This window comes from Oryza sativa, chromosome 6 (genome assembly GCF_034140825.1).
Source record: "Oryza sativa Japonica Group chromosome 6, ASM3414082v1".
NCBI lineage: Eukaryota > Viridiplantae > Streptophyta > Magnoliopsida > Poales > Poaceae > Oryza > Oryza sativa.
The window spans coordinates 2,170,045-2,187,779 of NC_089040.1; the positions used below are offsets into that span (position 1 = coordinate 2,170,045).

The 17,735-nt window shown below is 43.9% G+C and overlaps 3 protein-coding genes and 1 long non-coding RNA gene across 4 annotated transcripts; 2 read left to right on the forward strand and 2 right to left on the reverse strand.

The window, feature by feature from the left end:
• The first annotated feature begins 333 nt into the window (after nucleotides 1–333).
• Nucleotides 334–6,586, forward strand: LOC4340050 (GDP-mannose 4,6 dehydratase 1). Its single transcript, XM_066311864.1, has 6 exons — nucleotides 334–430; nucleotides 540–2,012; nucleotides 2,191–2,295; nucleotides 2,661–2,692; nucleotides 2,789–2,830; nucleotides 5,086–6,586. Exons 4-6 carry the CDS (start codon nucleotides 2,675–2,677, stop codon nucleotides 6,337–6,339), a joined length of 1,314 nt encoding a protein of 437 aa, XP_066167961.1. The 5' UTR covers nucleotides 334–430; nucleotides 540–2,012; nucleotides 2,191–2,295; nucleotides 2,661–2,674; the 3' UTR covers nucleotides 6,340–6,586.
• Nucleotides 6,587–9,425: 2,839 nt separating this feature from the next.
• On the reverse strand, nucleotides 9,426–10,231 carry LOC136357101 (uncharacterized). The gene is made up of 2 exons (XR_010742175.1): nucleotides 9,605–10,231; nucleotides 9,426–9,495 (listed from the first exon to the last, which is right to left on the reverse strand). It is a non-coding gene; the product is annotated as an uncharacterized lncRNA (long non-coding RNA).
• Nucleotides 10,232–10,724: 493 nt separating this feature from the next.
• LOC4340051 (transcription factor GTE1) lies at nucleotides 10,725–15,488 on the forward strand. The gene is made up of 8 exons (NM_001419585.1): nucleotides 10,725–10,968; nucleotides 11,206–11,349; nucleotides 11,900–11,977; nucleotides 13,737–13,961; nucleotides 14,060–14,158; nucleotides 14,553–14,611; nucleotides 14,727–14,877; nucleotides 14,966–15,488. Exons 1-8 carry the CDS (start codon nucleotides 10,807–10,809, stop codon nucleotides 15,128–15,130), a joined length of 1,083 nt encoding a protein of 360 aa, NP_001406514.1. The 5' UTR covers nucleotides 10,725–10,806; the 3' UTR covers nucleotides 15,131–15,488.
• Nucleotide 15,489: 1 nt separating this feature from the next.
• On the reverse strand, nucleotides 15,490–17,674 carry LOC4340052 (peptide methionine sulfoxide reductase A5-like). Its single transcript, NM_001419584.1, has 4 exons — nucleotides 17,257–17,674; nucleotides 16,643–16,755; nucleotides 16,105–16,249; nucleotides 15,490–16,022 (listed from the first exon to the last, which is right to left on the reverse strand). The coding sequence occupies exons 1-4, from the start codon at nucleotides 17,563–17,565 to the stop codon at nucleotides 15,825–15,827; spliced, it is 765 nt and encodes a 254-aa protein (NP_001406513.1). The 5' UTR covers nucleotides 17,566–17,674; the 3' UTR covers nucleotides 15,490–15,824.
• Nucleotides 17,675–17,735: the final 61 nt, after the last annotated feature.

A 17,735-nucleotide genomic window follows, 5' to 3' on the forward strand; every position in this document is an offset into this window, starting at 1 on the left:
GTAAGAGCTGGTAGTGGCTCATCTGGCAAAACAATCAGCTGAAGAAACAGCTGCTAGAGAAGATGAGGTGCCTACTCTATACACATATAACTCAACTGGGTTTGTAATTCGGTATCGGATTAGTGTTTATATGACCTTCTGTATTTTCCTTCTACATTGCAAGAGGGATTTTTCTTTATTCGGGCTACTGATTTCAGAAGTTTCCCAGCTTCTTCTGTCATTCACATTTTTGATGGTATTAGCTGTTCTGGCCTTCTCCCATTCTGCTAGATGTTCATTTCAGCATACACATTTTTATCAAAATTACTTCATCAGTCTTAATTTTCAGCTTTTCCAGGCTTCTTTATCAGCAGCATATATTCCCCGGTGTATGAACAATCTGAAATAATTATTTCATATTAACCTGGGCTTATTGAGTCAAACAATTAAGGTTAAGTGCCTCTTTTAGCCATTTTATATTGTTGTTCACCTTAACATGCCACAGAGTTCATGCTTTATGTGCTCCTTAATTTTGAATTTTCATATATTTATTGTTTCAGGTGGAAGAAAGCGTTCTCAGGAAACTGAAAAGAAGGCAAATCCAACTACAAAATGGTTGCATGCAATGTTTGAACAGTGGGCCTTCTATTCTGTATTTGTTATTTGTTCTCAACATTTCAGAGAGAGCACTGAGGAGTAAACAACCTCAGAAAGAATGTGATAGTCTAAACAAAATCATCTTGGTGATGGTTAGAGATGTACTGCTGCCATCTCATTATTTTATCAAGAGGAACTGCAAAGGTGCAAATCAAACCATGAAAGAGCCAACTGATACTTTCGCGCTATTTCTATGTGGCCATTCATCTAGAGAAGTTGGAGGTCAGAACTTAATTAAACATCCCTGATATCCTTTCCATCTGTTATGCAAAATTCTACTCAGATATAGATACACCTGCCGTCTTGCAAATCAACCATAAGAAAGATGGAAGAGGCTCTGGTGGATACCCTATTTTCCTTGTTAGCAGAGCATCGTCCATTGTTATTACTTTGTCAGTTGACAGACATAGTGCCATGATTCTGAATGCTTGTCCACCAAGAGCTGTGTACCATACACTAAACCCAAAAGACTGTGGACATGAATATCAGAATTCCCTTTCAGTTGAGGTCACCCTACTACGTTCTCACTGGAAGACCCGTGGAATATCCTACTTTTGTTTATTCTCGGAAACAAATCTAGCAGCGTAATCATACAAGGGCTTTTAGGAACCAACAGATTCTCCAGAGTACAGAAGAAACAGCCGGTTGAAGTCCTGATATACCGTTGCTGGAGTAATGCTCAAATAGTCAGTGAGGATCAGCAAGCTCTGGGTCACAATTGATTTGACTTTGAACATTTCCAAAATTGACAGTAACTAAGCAAAGCGTGCTACTGATGGAGCATCTTCTGCATAACAAAAGGCTGGTTACTTATCTAATGCTTGGAGAAGTTAGGAAATAACTGGTTCTAGAAACTGGATTGGCAAGACAACTTTAGCACCAGGTAAGTGGTTCCAATGGTTTTTTGCTTTCACCAAGATTAACAAACTGGGAAAACTAATACAGGCAGCTGCCCTACCACGGTGCAAATGTCTTATCTAAGGAAGAAGAGAAGTTGAATCTACACAAGAAGATTCCTAGAATTACATAAAGCTTATGCTCAGATCTGAAGGATACAAAGATAATAATTTCGGTAGAGGCAGCTGAACTGGTTCTTGTACCAAAATGAAGGTACATAGGAATGACAGAATCTTTAAGAGAAAAAGGAGTTCAAGTCTTCCACATTGAATGATTATGGAGATTCATCACGAGCAGTCAACTGAGAGATACTCCTTGTCCCTTCAGAATTGGAAGCACACAACAGTCGTTGTCCTTGCACATTGAGATGCTCAATTGTTCATTGTCTCGTTTACAGACGAGAGATGGTAATCACTAATCAGATCTAGCCTGCTCATTATTCTACTGGTAATGCAGTGATGAAATGTGTTCTTAAAATGGTGAGCTCAGTCAGGCCTGTGCACTACTACAATAATAATGCAACTAGAAGGGAATACTAGGTTACTGTTAATACCGCAAGGACTAGTGGCAATTGAAGCCATTATTTTTTTTTCTTTACATGTATGGTGCGCTTAGTGATGCATTAATCATGCTTTGAACTTTTTTGGTCATCTGCAGACACAGGAAGCATCTTTTGATGCAGCGTGGAACTTGCATTAGCGAGGGCGCATACATGCCGAGTATGTTTGTGCTACTGTTTCTGATGAAGAAGAGATAGCTAAGGTACGCAAGCTGGCTTTACGTAGATCACATGAACAATGTTCTTGTGACGCACTTCAATTCCCATGTTGCAAAATAAGACTCAAAATTATTTTGACGTGATTTAGATGCTGCCCAAGATTTCAAGTCAAATATGAGATATATGTTGCATTCATACCATACATAGCGGAAATACCAGAAGTGTTTGAAAGATATATCATTGTTGCTTTCTTTTCATCATTTTTTTTTCCGAGAACCGAAGTTATACAGGGTCGTCATGATTAGAATAACGTGCTATTCTTGAACTAGGTGTCATTGTAACTTGTTAAAGCTTTATGAGCTGAAGGAGAGTTACCACCATTCGATGGGCACCGACACTTGTTTTGCAGGATCGTGCTGTAAAATGGCATCGTACTCAAAGGTGAATCAGTTTTGCTTTGGTTTCTGTAACTGGCGTTGAGTCCTTTCCCCCAAACTGAAGAAAGTCGGCAGGGTCACTGGTTGTCCTGGTTTTCAGGAATCACTCTCAATCTATGAGTTCCTCCTCTATTTTTTTGAGGTAATCCCTGTACTCTCCCTTCATTTAACTGTATTACTACTATCATATGAGGTTTAAACCAACCCAGTAATAATTTACTAGTTAGGTGTACATATTTTTTTAACTATGTTACTCCCTGCATCCACAAATACAAGATGTATTTTGTTTCACTGGTACAAGACTTTGACCAATACTGAACAGAAGGAGTAATTGCTACTACTATGTTACTCTCTTCGTGCTTGTTTAGTTCCCAACTTTTTCTTCGAACTTCTAACTTTTCCATCATATCAAAACTTTCCTACACACATAAACTTCCAACCTTTTTCTTCAAACTTCTAATTTTGGTGTGGAACTAAACACAGCCTTCGTCTATAAATGCCTGGTTTAGTTCTAAACTTTTTCTTCAAATTTTCAACTTTTCCATCACATCAAAACTTTTCTACACACACAAACTTCCAACTTTTCCATCACATCGTTCTAATTTCAACTAAACTTTCAATTTTGGCGTGAACTAAACATACAAGATATCTTGTTTCGTTAGACAAGGCTTCCACTAACATCAGTCCCATAATATTCTTAGTGCTAGGACGTGTCACATTTCTTAAAATTCCTTATATTTTAGGACGAATGGAGTAATTGCTAATATTAATTTTTAGAGTGAAAAAGTAAACTCAGCAGGATCCATACACGCATTGGAATAGTTGCGAGTAGAAAAGTATCAATTTGTCCTAGGTCAATGCATGGGGATGGTGAACACGAGCTCAGCGAAGACCTAAGCTCTCAAAGTAGTCGTTGGTCAAAATCAGGGCACCCTGTCGCTTCGCAGCGAGATCGTGGATTTCCACTACGATTCGTGTGGCTCATGTCGATGCTGCCTAGTGCCTGGAGATCCGCGCGGATGACTAAACATAAACAAACCGTGGCGGTGTGCTTGGCAGCTTGCACCTGTTGCTTGCGAGTTGCGATCACGAAAGGGAAGGATTAAGCAGGCAAAGGACGCCTCGTGGATTTTGAAGCTTAGTAATTAGTACTACGGATTAACAACCTAAATGTCTTTGCACTATGCTACGCATGCTATCAACCTTTTTGTGATACTGATATCGCCTAGAGTTAATACAAGAATTGACTGGATGATTTGATCTGGCCTGCTATCAATTTGGTCAGCCCAAGCCCAAATTACATCCCTTTCCTTCAGAAAATTAATCATATGAAAAAAAAACAAATCCCGGTTTAATCTATATAGGATATGTTCCGTTTGAGGCATCCTAGCAATAATATGGATATTATTAGCCTCATCTTTTCACTCACGCTTATCAGCTAAAGTTTGAATTTTCAATCTTAAATTTAGAGTTGATTTTGGGGTTTTTTTCATCGTAGTTTATTTTTCAACATTTGCTTTTAGATCGTTCAGAACACGTATATAAAAGTTTTATTCACAAATTATTTTTCATTTACAAATATGTCGTTTCACTTTTTCCTCCGATATGCCAAAATTGATGGGGCTATATGATATGGATATGATTCATTTTAGAATGGAGGGTGTACGTCTTTTAATCACATTCTTTCATAATTTGCCTGTAAAGTTAAAATTGATGATTTACCTATTTTGTTTCTATCGTAATAATCATATACCCAAGAAGTGGATCACGAGTGCATATCTTTACTTCGCACGTTTTTTTTTAGGGAAACTTCGCACGGTTTAAATGTTGATCTCCACGAGGCTTTTGTCCGTTAATCCATTTAAGCGTTTCTTTGGGACTTGCCGGTGTGTGGGTACTTAGTGTTAGTGTTGTCGTGCGTTATCCATGTAATTAGAAAAAAAAACATTGCTATTGTTTGCAAGAATTTTGAGTTTTTTTTCCTGATTTCTCAAAAATCAGACTCACAAAGTCATAGTGCCCGTTGCCTGGTCATGGCTAGCACGACATGAAATTCAACTCGACCATACTCTCTAAAAAGACGAGAATTTATAATTAGATGTGATATATTATAGTACAACGAATCTTGACAGAAATATGTCTAAATTCATAGTAATATAATGTGTTATATCCAGCACTAAGTTATTTTTTTACATGATAAAGTGAGCATAATATTCACACATCTCTTAAAAATATATGTTTGTGTAAGTAAGGGGGTGTTTGGGAGAGAGAGGCTAAACTCTCAAAAACATAAACTCTCCAAAACATAAGTCCTCTCTCCAAACACCCCCTAGAAGACTACAAAAATCGTGTTGAGTTGCACTTTGCGTCTTCGTCACTTCGCTCATCACATCACAGGTAGAGGGTCCCACTGCAGGCGGGCCCTACAAATACTCCCTGCCCTCGTTGCCCACTCTTCCCCTCAAATTTCCTCCTCGCCTCGCCTCGCCTCGTCCCCCACCCACCAGATCTAAGCAGGTTGAAATGGCCACGACGCAGCACTCCAACGGCGGCGCCGCCGGCGACAACGGCGAGGCCGCGCCGCCGTCGGTTCCGCCCTCCCTCGCGCCGCCGCGGAAGGTGGCCCTGGTGACGGGCATCACGGGGCAGGACGGGAGCTACCTGACGGAGCTGCTCCTCGGCAAGGGCTACGAGGTGCACGGCCTCATCCGCCGCTCCTCCAACTTCAACACCCAGCGCCTCGACCATATCTACCACGACCCGCACTCCCAGCCGTCGACGCCGCGCCCCCCGATGCGCCTCCACTACGCTGACCTCTCCGACTCCTCCTCCCTCCGCCGCGCGCTCGACCACATCCTCCCCGACGAGGTCTACAACCTCGCCGCCCAGTCCCACGTCGCCGTCTCCTTCGAGGTCCCCGACTACACCGCCGACGTCACCGCCACCGGCGCGCTCCGCCTCCTCGAGGCCGTGCGCCTCGCCAGCAAGCGCATCCGCTACTACCAGGCGGGGTCCTCCGAGATGTTCGGCTCCACGCCGCCGCCGCAGAGCGAGTCCTCCCCCTTCCACCCGCGCTCCCCCTACGCCGCCGCCAAGGTCGCCGCCCACTGGTACACCGTCAACTACCGCGAGGCCTACGGCCTCTTCGCCTGCAACGGCGTGCTCTTCAACCACGAATCCCCACGCCGCGGCGAGAACTTCGTCACCCGCAAGATCACCCGCGCCGTCGGCCGAATCAAGGTCGGGCTCCAGACCAAGGTCTTCCTCGGCAACCTCTCCGCCGCCAGGGACTGGGGATTCGCCGGGGACTACGTCGAGGCAATGTGGCGCATGCTGCAGCAGGACAAGCCCGGCGACTACGTCGTCGCCACCGAGGAGTCCCACACCGTCGAGGAGTTCCTCCAGGCCGCCTTCGGCTATGCAGGGCTCAACTGGAAGGATCATGTAGTCATTGACAAGAAGTACTTCCGCCCCGCCGAGGTGGACAGCCTCCAGGGGGATGCAACCAAGGCCAGGAAGGAGCTTGGGTGGAAGCCCAAGGTCGGGTTCCAGCAGCTCGTCGAGATGATGGTTGATAACGACATTGAGCTTGCCAAGAAGGAGAAGGTCCTCGTCGATGCCGGGTACCGTGATCCCAAGCAGCAGCCATAGAATTGGCTACCATATGGTTTGGTTCTTGGGAGATTGGGGTTGCATTATTACCTAGAAACTGATACATTGTGGCTGTCACAGAAGAGGTGGGCTCAAGTTAACCATCGGTGTTTCCTTGAGGTAGGAATAAGGAGTGTTGCTGTTTGATCGATCCTATAGTGCTTTTCATTACGTTTTACTATGTCATATTGCTGTGTCCTCTTAACAGATAATAATAATAAACGAGTCGATGCCATTTGCAAAGAAATGTGTAGTTATGTGTCTTACTATGAAACAAGATTTGTCCTTCTGTATCGTGGATCGATGCCATCTCTATTCTCTTAGCACTTTGTAACATGTGGTTAGTGCACAATTGGAAAAATGAATCTTCTGTCCATATTATTCTCATGTTGATAGAATGTACTGAACTCCTGGCCTGTAGTTCAATGGAAATCTTGGACTCAAGCCCTCATTTGTTGATCTAGGTAAGTGACTTGGTGGGTCTAAACTATGTGTTCCTGAAGTTTACGGATGGCATATCTGATAAAAAGTCAGCACCAGTTTCGTATCTTGCATGTAAGGCGGGAGGACATATGTGACAAAATGGCCTTCAGGACAAGCATTGTGAGTATTGTATTGCCTTCCCTTTGTATCCTGTCTATGGTGGTAAATTGACCTTCAGCAGCCAAAATACTTAACGGTTGTTTGGCGGGGTTTTGGTTTTCTTTGGTGTCCCTGTCATGGATTGTGAGTTTGAGATGAGGATTGAGCTTCTTAGGAACTGAAAAGGACATGATGATTGTCTGTACTATTATTGTTAATCAGCATAGTTTCCATTGGATGTAAGTTAGCATCAATCTTATTGTTCAGACAGCTCTTCTCTGAGCCTATTGTCGAACAATGCAAGATCTCAGTTTTGATAACTGTACGCTACACTATGAGCTATTGCTCACTCATCTGCAACATCTGATTGATTTGGGATTTTATGGGTTTTCTGTTGTCATATTGCAACTAAAGTTTCTTTTCAAGGTGATTTTACCTGTTCACATTTTTGTGCATCTTCTGTAATGTGATTATGTGAACCAAATATTCTAGTTCGCCCTACCATGTAAATGAAGTAATGCCATGCATTTCAAGTCTCCAAGTCCTGCCCATGATCTTCAATATTGTGAGGGTAAGACTTCTTCACATTTCACAACTACAAATTCATGGTCATGTGTAAGTTACTTTCAAACATGAATATTTCCATACCGATTGTGAATCAAATCACAAACATACTGTACGTATTGCTGCATTTACTATATCTGACTTTGAAAATGTTCAAGTGGCATTTGGTTCTGTGATCAATGTACTTTGTCCTCAATGAATTTTCCTTTGTCATGAGCACCTGACTTGTCTTTCTGTTGAATACCGGCACAGCGCGTATTGACAATTCACCGATTCAGGCTGTGTTATGAAGACGGAGCACCGGATTATACAAGTAGTCAGGCACTGTTATTCTGTGAAGCTGACTTTCACTGATCCATCCACCGACGCATCATCAGAATTGATAAGGAGGAGCATCTGTTCTGTTCTGTAGTTTAACAGGCCCACCCAGATCTGATTCATTTGATTACCTTTCGTTTTCAGATGAAACCATCTGGCACCTGCGATCCAAAGAGGCCTTGAAAGCTGGTCCATGTTTATCTTCAGAAACCAGAATAACAAGTCCATGGCTTATTGACATATCAATCGTTTGGTCAGTTAGAAGTTATTATTGAAAAAAGAGAGGAAAAGTTAGTAGTTCATCATACGTACATGGTTGGGTGATAGGCAATTTGGCATGTGAAGAGTTATTTGGCAGAGGCAGCCAAAGTTGAAGCAGTATCCTGTAACCAAGTTGGTATACGCGTACGCCTACGACTACGAGAGCGATACTGTCGTGTCACGTGTGGCAGCCAAGACACGGTCATGGACTCATGGTCACCATCACTATCAACCCACTTGAACATTCAGATCAAGCAGCTAGTGAGTATTTTTTTTTTTGGTAAATCAAGGTCGGCTCATTCATTCAAATAAAGATTCAGAGTTTACAAGTTCCTAGATTCAGAGTTTACAAGTTCATAGATACAACCATGAATACAATGCCAGTAGTCGATCTAGCCAACATATAAGCCACCTCATTAGCACTTGTACTACCATTTACTTGAACTAAAGAAACCGTTCCCCGCCAAAAAAAAAAAACCGCAAATAAAACTTCTTGCCACTTCTTGCCAGCAATTTGATCTCTGCGAGACTGCGACAATCGAGCCGTTGAGGATCTCTCTGGCGAAGTAGCAACGTGTCCCGGAATAAGTTCATCTAAGATCCCTTAACTTGTCAACGAATCCGATTTCCGTCCTTCAACCACAAAACCAGATACAACAGGTCCCTCAACTGTCAAAACCAGTGCAAATGGCGGTTTGGACAGTGGTTTTTGCTGACGTGGCGCCTACGTGGCTATTTTGACTTGGTCTTCATCTGATGTGGCATTGACGTGTCGCTTACATGGGCAATCCGATTTAGAAAAATAATAAACCTTGTGGGACCCGCATGTCAGTGTCACACACAAATTAATTTAAAAATAGTGGGGCCCACGTGGGCCCACGTGTCATTCTCAGCCCTCCTTTTCTTCCTCCTCTCCCCACTCTTCATCAGTTCATCTCTCTCCTATCTCCTTTCTCGCGACGGAGAGACAGCGGCCCGCGGCGCGCGGCGGCGGAGGCACGCTCCGGCGGCTGTGGGCGTAAGAGGAAGGGGCGGCGTGAGGCGACCCTGGCTGCGGCGGCGACGCGTTCTTATCCCCGACGACCCCACACAAAGTTCACGCCGGAGTCAGCGAGCCCCATGCCGAGCTCTGCGACCTGCTCGTGCGGGAACCGGGTGAGGCTGCCGAAGCAGACGTACACCACCGACCGCGTAGGCTTCGCGTTGAGCCACGCCAGCGCGCGCGGCGTCCGTGACGGCGCACGCTTCCCCGCCGCGTCCGCGCTTCAGGACATCGTCGCTGACGCCGTTGACGAGGCAGATGCTGAGCTCGGCCGCCGCTGTGGCAGCCCACGGGAGGACGCCGTCGAACACCACGGGCCACGGCGTCGGCAGGTCTACGCCGCAGGAGGTCGGTGAAGAGCGGTGCGAGGAGGTCGACGGAAATTTGCACTGCAGGTGTGCATATCTGAAGGCTTAGGCGCTCCTGTTGGATCAGTTATTGTTGGTTCGACGGCCTTCATAGAAAAGGTCTGTTCAATTGTGCTTGTTAACTTGTTACCTTAAACTGCAGATGGGATGTAACGATGGAAATATGGACTTTCAGGCTAAAATTCTTAGGAAGACACTAGGTGGTGGAATGAGGCAAATGGGATTTCTTTGCGCGGCTGCCTATGTTGTTGTTCGCGACACTGTAGAAAAACTTGCTGATGACCTGCCGCCGCCACCGCCGTCGGCCGCATAACTTCCCGTGACCCGTGGGTTTCTGGAGAGAGGAGGAAGAAGAGGACGTCATCGAGGTCGGTGGGCAGCGCGGAGGACGGTGGAAACGGGGGCGGGGCAGCGATGGTGAGGTGCTCGTCCTTCTCCTCGTTGAACCCGTCACCGTCGTCGTCTTCAGGGGCGGCGGGAGAGGAAGCAGAGGGAGAAGTCGCCCGCGCGCGGCTCCTTTCTCGCCGGCCGCCGCCCGCGCGCGCGCCGCTTCTCTCCTCTCTCCGGCCGACGCCCGCGCGCGCCGCTCCTCTCCTCCCTCCGGGCGGAGCCCACGGCCGGTGCCCACACGCTGCTTCTTTCCCAGCAGCCACCGGCGAGATGAAGAGAGGGGAGATGGGGAGTGAAAAGGAAGAAGAGGAGGGGAGTGAAGATGACATGTGGGGCCCACGTGGGTCCCACCATTTTTAATTATTTTGTGTGTGAAACTGACATGTGGGGTCCACTGGTTTTATTATTTTTCCGGATCGAATTGCCACGTAAGCGCCACGTCAGATGAAGACCGAGTCAAAATAGCCACGTAGGCGCCACGTCAGAAAAAATCGCCATCTAAACCGTCGAGGACCTTATCTGCACCGGTTTTGATAGTTGAGGGACCGTTATATCTGGTTTTGGGGTTTAAGGACAAAAATCGGATTCGTTGACAAGTTAAGGAACTCATATGAACTTATTCCACGTGTGCCCTACGGCCCCTGTACCGTTCGCCCCAGCCTTTTCTCCGGCCCATGTTAACAAATCACGAGGCTGACTAGGCCCAACAATTCCATCCGCCCCACCTTGGGCCCACATCCTGCAGGGCGAAGTCTTCCGGCCCAGGAAATGGCCCATCCCATCCGGCCCACAGGGTCGGAAGGTGAAGGGAAGAAGAGATGCGGGGCAAAAAAAAAGGAAAAAAAATAAAAAAAAAGATTCCGTCGAGTCGAGGCGCCGGTGGTTTCGCCTTTTTCGCTCGCAGACGGCCGCCGGCGACGCGCGTGGCGGCGAGCCCTAGATATGGTGCCGGGAGGTGGAGTCCCACAGGGGGCGGAGGGAGGGAGGGCTATGGCGGCGGCGGAGACGGCCGCCACTGCCGCCGCCGCCGGGGAGAGGGCCCCGGGGACGGAGGTGGACGCGTTCCGGCGCCAGGTCGAGGACCTCGTCTCCAAGACCGACCAGGTAAATAAATACCAACTCCCCCAACCTTGGAAGTAGTCCGTCTCGCTGCTTAGCCTGGTAGATGAGATTCTTCAGCGGAAGGATTTTCGAGTTCCTTCTCGCCTCGCTGTAGTATGCGGTTTTGGGGATTTTGGTTAGGGAAACAGTAGGGTACAGTTTTTTTTTCTTTGTTTTGCATTTATTGTATTCGGATAATTGGGGCGTAGAGGTTTGATTGGAGATTTATGTGGATTGCAGCTGGAGAGGAGGGTGAATGAAGTGGTGGGATTCTACGACGGGAAGAAACATGGCAGTGGTGGCCGGAAGGCTGGTCGCAAGGATAGCAGCCTTTCCAAAGGGATGCCTGATCTTATGCGCCAGTTTGGCACGATTGTGCGCCAGGTGATCTTTCTTAACCACATCTCGAGAGGAAAAAAAAAAAAGAAAAATCCGACAAATGCATTGATCTATGTTGTTCTTGCTTGCTGGCATGGATAACTCAAAGTATTTAGTGTATCCTGAATCATGCTTCAGAATGTGCTTGGTGCAAAAGCTTTTAATTTGCAGGCTAATTTTGGATAGTGCATGGCTACTGTACCTGATAGGTCTAACTGAAAAAAAATCTAGAAAGCTATTTATTGTCCGGTCTTGTGCACGTGTGGCTACTGTTATTTCCAATGATAAATAAGTGCAGTTTAATTAAGATTTCTGCCGCTAGTTTTGATTCTAATTTTGCTCCATAACCATGTATAGAAAACATCCTTCAAAATAGACAGATATATCTAGCTTGATGATATGCTGATAAATTTGTATGGTCTTGCTCCATTGTTTCCTCTCAAATTCATATTGATTGATCGTAGTTGAACTCGACACTCAAAACACACTACTAGCTTTCCAAATGAAATGCGCATGATATGCACTCAATATTTTTCTTGATTTCCTTTTCTTCCAGATCACATCTCATGAATGGGCCGAGCCATTTCTCAAGCCGGTTGATGTGGTAGGCCTTCAGCTTGATGACTATTACAAGGTAATACTGCTAGCACATTTCATCTTGTATTTGCTAGCAGAGTGAACCCCCTCTTCTCTCTTCCCTGAGTTCGCTTGTTCGACTTGTGACACTGTTCCACACTGATATAATGAATTAGGATTACAGACGACCAAAATGATGTTGGACTCTTGGAATGCAGCATTGATTTGTCAATCCTAATGGTTTATGGATGCATCCTTCAGATTTGGCAATATGTGTCCTGCAATATTAGGGACACTTATTTTATTTCTTGGTAACCGATTAAATGAACTAGTCAGAATCTGTGCACCCACATGAGCTAGTAATTATACATCTATAACAAATTATCTACCGTGTCACGTTTAAGGTTTGTGTGTGTATATGTGTCCGTTTATTGTTGAAGAACATGCATGTATGAATTCTAATCAGTCAAACACAACCTTTGATTTTATTTTGGACCAAAGCTTTAGTATTAACGCTATAATAAACTTATCACAAGCTTTTAATTCAAACATTTCAATATGGCAAATAGTGGAAAGTAAATTCATTTTCTGTATTTATTCTTCTGGTTTGAATATGTGCGGCAATAAATTACTGTTAACTCGATTTTGTAATCTTCAGTAAATTGTATAAATCTAATTCTATCATGGTTTCTGCTGACTTATTTGTAAATAATTGCATTTTGAATTTTGACCCTCTTCTTGGCTCAGGCACCAACATTTGTTGCCAGATGGTCTGTTGATTAATCTTGAACTTATAATTGTTCTTTCTTGTTAGAGTTCATATATTTCGATGGTTCAGATAATTTTTAGAATTCTTGTATCCCTTGATATTTTTACTTTTGTAGTTCTAAATTGTAAAGTTTCTTGCCCGTTTTATTTCAAATGTTTTGAATGATTTATTCCATCTGCATATATGGCACATAATAATCATGTATGCATTCTATCCTACTATATGCAATATTGTGATAGTACAGCACGTTCTTAATTTTTATAGATGCAAATACCTCTTATAAAGTACATCCTTTTTAGAACCTATGTGTTTGAGTCCATGTAGGTTTAATTTATTGGCAATGTAGTGACTATGCAGAGTCTTGCTAACTAGGTATGACCGCACGGTATGCTGTACTCTTGTCTAATGATTGCTTTGTTGATTTGTTTCCTATTTAAACATGGATTCATTCGCAGCTATGCACATGTGTGCTATGCGTGTTTGGATTGTGTTTCATGTTTCACAGGTCGCGTCAGGCATTTTTTACTACCTTGTCCTCTTCTACTATCTGTTTATTTATTGCTTAATCCTGCAAAAATCAGACATGCAAAGATGGTGTGTTAATATTGATTCTTTTATGCTTATAGTGTACATCACTCGGTGGTTTCTTTTTCTAGCAGAATCAGATGTTTCCTTACACAGTAGATCTGTTCTATTGTAGAGTATCCATGGGTTTCTCAGATGAACGCTTAGCATCTTTTCTTTTCCTTCCCTTTTCAGATTAATGTGGTTATTTGTACTCCCCCCCTCCCCCCCCCCCTTTTTTCATGGGCTAATGTGTTCCAGCTTCCCCCCTAATAGCATTAACGTGGGAGCTTGTAGGAGACCTCCAATTGCTATATATAAATATAAACATCTCAGTTAAATGGCATTCTTTTTTCTTTTGGGTGATATTTATTGCTCTGCGCTTGTCAAGCAGTGTTGATTTGGACATCTACTACTACTATATTATGCCTCCCTGAAATGAGTTTGTAGTGATATTTATGTTTTCAATTTGTCTTATTTACAGATTATCACCAAACCTATGGATTTTTCGACCATACAAAAGAAAATGGAAGGGAAAGATGACAACAAGTATAACAATGTCCGAGAAATATATTCGGATGTTAGATTAATTTTTGCCAATGCAATGAAGTACAATGATGAACGACATGATGTTCATATAATGGCGAAATCATTGCTTGAGAAATTTGAAGAGAAATGGCTCCAGCTTCTTCCTAAAGTTGAAAATGAGGTGAATGAATGTTTGTAAGCATATATTAGTTCTTTTTGGAGCTGCAGATATGGGTTACTTAGCATTTGACAGTAATAACTTGGAACTTTTCTTTTTAGGAAAGGAAACAAAAGGATGAGGAATCCAACGGTGTTCCAAAAGTGAACATTTCTCCAGAAGAAGCTATTGCAAAACTAGCAAAAGATACTGACAATGAGGTATGCTCATCATTGACTGTTATTTGTTATTTTCGGCACATCGATGGCAGCTTTAATGATCACTCATTCCACAAAGCAAAATGTAATGACTTGACTGCCATTCAGAATATGAACTGCAACACTCAGGCCTCACAGAAATGTGTTTTGTTATGTTTTTTTTTTTTTGGTTTGTCAATAAAGATGTGCCACTATGGATTCAATTCTTGAGTATGTAATGTGGCCAATTTGAGCAGCCGTGTATATCCTGAGTTCCTGACCTATGGATATACCTTTTTGTGATTTTTCTAGAAGGCTGACACACAAAATGCCTGCAACTCCTGCTCTTCATTCCTTGTACTAATGTTCTGATATTCTGTTAGATATTAAGTGTGTTCTCTTTGGTTTCTTATTCCAGCTGATTGAAATCAACAAGCAGTTGGAGGAGCTTCGGCAAATGGTGGTCCAGAAATGCCGGTACATCTTACAAATGTTCATCTGTTGCCTATCGATTTAATTATCTGCTGTTTATAAGTTGCAACTGCTGTCAAACTCATGCACGTGGCATGTTGCCAAAATCTTGATGTTGTAGGAAAATGACTACATATGAGAAAAGAAAACTGGGTGCAGGTCTCTGCCACCTGTCTCCAGAAGAGCTTACTAAGGCATTGGAGATGGTTGCACAAGACAACCCTAGCTTCGAAGCTAAAGGAGACGAACTGGAACTTGATATGGATGCTCAGGTGATTTTATATGTGCTGTCCAAACACTTACCTCTGTAATATTTTGGTTATTTTGTTTATTCTAACCATGCTTCCTATGCGGGTGCAGAGTGAGACAACCCTCTGGAGGTTGAAATTCTTTGTGAGGGAAGCATTGGAACGACAGGCCAACGTCGCTTCTGGCAGGACTGATGAAAATGCGAAAAGAAAGAGGGAGATATGCAATGCTCTGGCCAGAACTGCTTCAAAAAGAGTCAAGCAGCAACCTAATTAGTGGCCTCTGACCATTGTGCATTTGTGTCTTCACTTGTTGTTTAGAATGTTTCTGAGAAATAGCCTTGCAAAATAATCTCTTCCTTCTATGGAGCATGTAAATAACTAGTCTCTGCTTAGCTGTGTGAGGTTGCAACAATAGCGAAATGTTTCCCAAAAAAAGGGTCTTATGTTCCACCTGTAGATTGTGTGTTCCATGCAATTGTACCATCAAGAAAAATCTAGTATAGCGTTGCTGGCGCCATTTCACTGTGGCCATTAGCCCATTACTCATTCCGAAGAGCAAACTGTGAAAAAAAATCCATAAGAACAAAATGTGATTTTTGTTTTCAAAAGAATGAACAATTCTTAGCATTCCATGGGAATAAGTGTTTTTGATTAAGAATGTAATGAATCCACATCATATATTTTTACACATAAAAGAGCCAGAGTAACAATATACAATTTCGGCACCTGTTCTGTAAGAACCAATCATAAATTCAGGATTTCAGGTCACATCACACAACTCGAAAGTTTGGATATACATGCAGATTCTATTAGAGAGATCTCAAAATGAGCAGAGGAGGACATGAACGCTAATTAGTGATTGCTGCGACCAAGGAATGACCACAACCAGTCATCTGGACAAGATTTGCGGCAAAATCATGCACAATTGGATAATGATATATTAATATGTAAAACCCAGGAACACCGAGCTAAATGTCTCTTAGGATGGGCCATCCTTTCTTAGCAATCTCATCAATCTTGGAGTTTATTCTGTTCTGGGTATTTGGGGAGCAGAGCTCAGCAGCGTATGCATTCAACTTTGCAGCTAGTGTTGAGGTCAGGAGCTCCTCCTCGGGCAGGTTCCCAATCAGTTGCAGGAGAAACGGCTTGCGCTTCAGCTCAAATTTCTACCAAAGTACAAGCAATAACTAAAAGGAAATAAAACATAGAATGTCATGGTGAGTTCGAATTTTCAGATGGGATTGCTACCTGATGTTCCGGTTCAGCCGGATAAAATGCACCTATTGGTTGGATCTGTGTGGTAATGACACTGCGGCGATCCTTAGCTTGTTCTTTTTCTTTGCTAAGACCAGCCAATCTAGCTTCCACGGATCCATTTGTGAAGATGATGGATCTGTGACCACATAAGTGAAGCAAGAATTAAAATTGACGCATTACAGTGCTGTCTGAGGATCCTATCAAACTAGTGAGAATGACAGCTACACCATTCAGTGACCAATTATTTCCTAAGCCATGATGGCAACATTTTGTACACAAAGGTACTTGTTTGAAGTAGGATAGACAAAGGTGATGAAATGAAATGTACACCTTTCAATTCTCAATTGCTTTGTTGTGAAACTTAGCAAATACCATATGCTAAATGCTGGTATGGAAACCAGTCTAAGTTTTAGCATGAAACATGTTTATAAAAGATAATCACATCATTAGTATATAAATCTGACTATGGTAAACTGTGAACAAAAAGATCTATTGCACAAAAGGGGTTAGGTTTAGAAAACTCAAGCACCTGTATTGGTTGCCAACATCTGGTCCTTGCCCAAAGACCTCTCGTGGATCATGACTTGCCCAGAAGACCTCTAGAAGTTTCTTGTACTGAATCAACCGGGGATCATATTCAACCTAAATGACTCAAAAATGTCAATCATCTTAGCTCATAAAACACCAACAAAGTTAGTTTAGAAGGAGGCCCTGCAAAGTATTAATACCAGTATACCACTCCAAAACCTACAACACACACACACATGCAATTGAATGAAGCACTCAACGGACAAACATCTCCGATTGTTTTATGCACAAAAAAATACACACAAGAAGCAGATCTGGCAGTGATGAATCGTTCCTGTTTGACCATAGAACATTCCTTCTAGTTTTTTTAGGTAATGATACCTCATTAAGCAATGAAAATGAAACTTGGAACCAAGAGAAAACAGATTACGATGGAAATGAAAACTCGCGAGTATTTTCTTTCAGTTTTTAACTTACACATACGAAATGGTAATGGCCAATCAGATTACGATGCTAACTACGGAAATGAATTGCTACGACCATGGAACTGAACATATCATTGGTTCATGGTATCGATCAAGAACAGCTAAAAGCGTGGGAGTCTCCGCACCGCACCTTGACGCACTCGGCGTGGTCGCCGAGGTTGCGGTACTCAGGGCGGGCCTTGGACCCGCCGGCGTAGCCGACGGAGGTGCGGATCACGCCGGGGAGGCACCCGAACGCGGCCTCCGACCTCCAGAAGCTTCCCAGCGCGAACACCGCCGTCTCCGTGGCCACCGCCGCCGCCGCCGCTCCCCCGCGCGGCTCCCGCCCCCGGTTACCCCCGCTCCCGCCCGGAAGACGCGCCCCCGACGCCACCCCCACGAGGAGGAGAAGCACCCACACAACTCCGGCGATCGCCGCGGCGGCGGATCCGCGTGCCATCTCGCCGGTGGGGGATCCGAATCGGAGTCAGGTTACGCGTCCATTTCATCTCGAGATTTTTCTCCTCTTCTCCTCGCTGAGTCCGATCCTGACCGTCCGATCGTGCAACGGACGGCCAGGATTATCCGGATACCAACAACTAGAGCACTAGCGAGGTGGGGCCCACACAC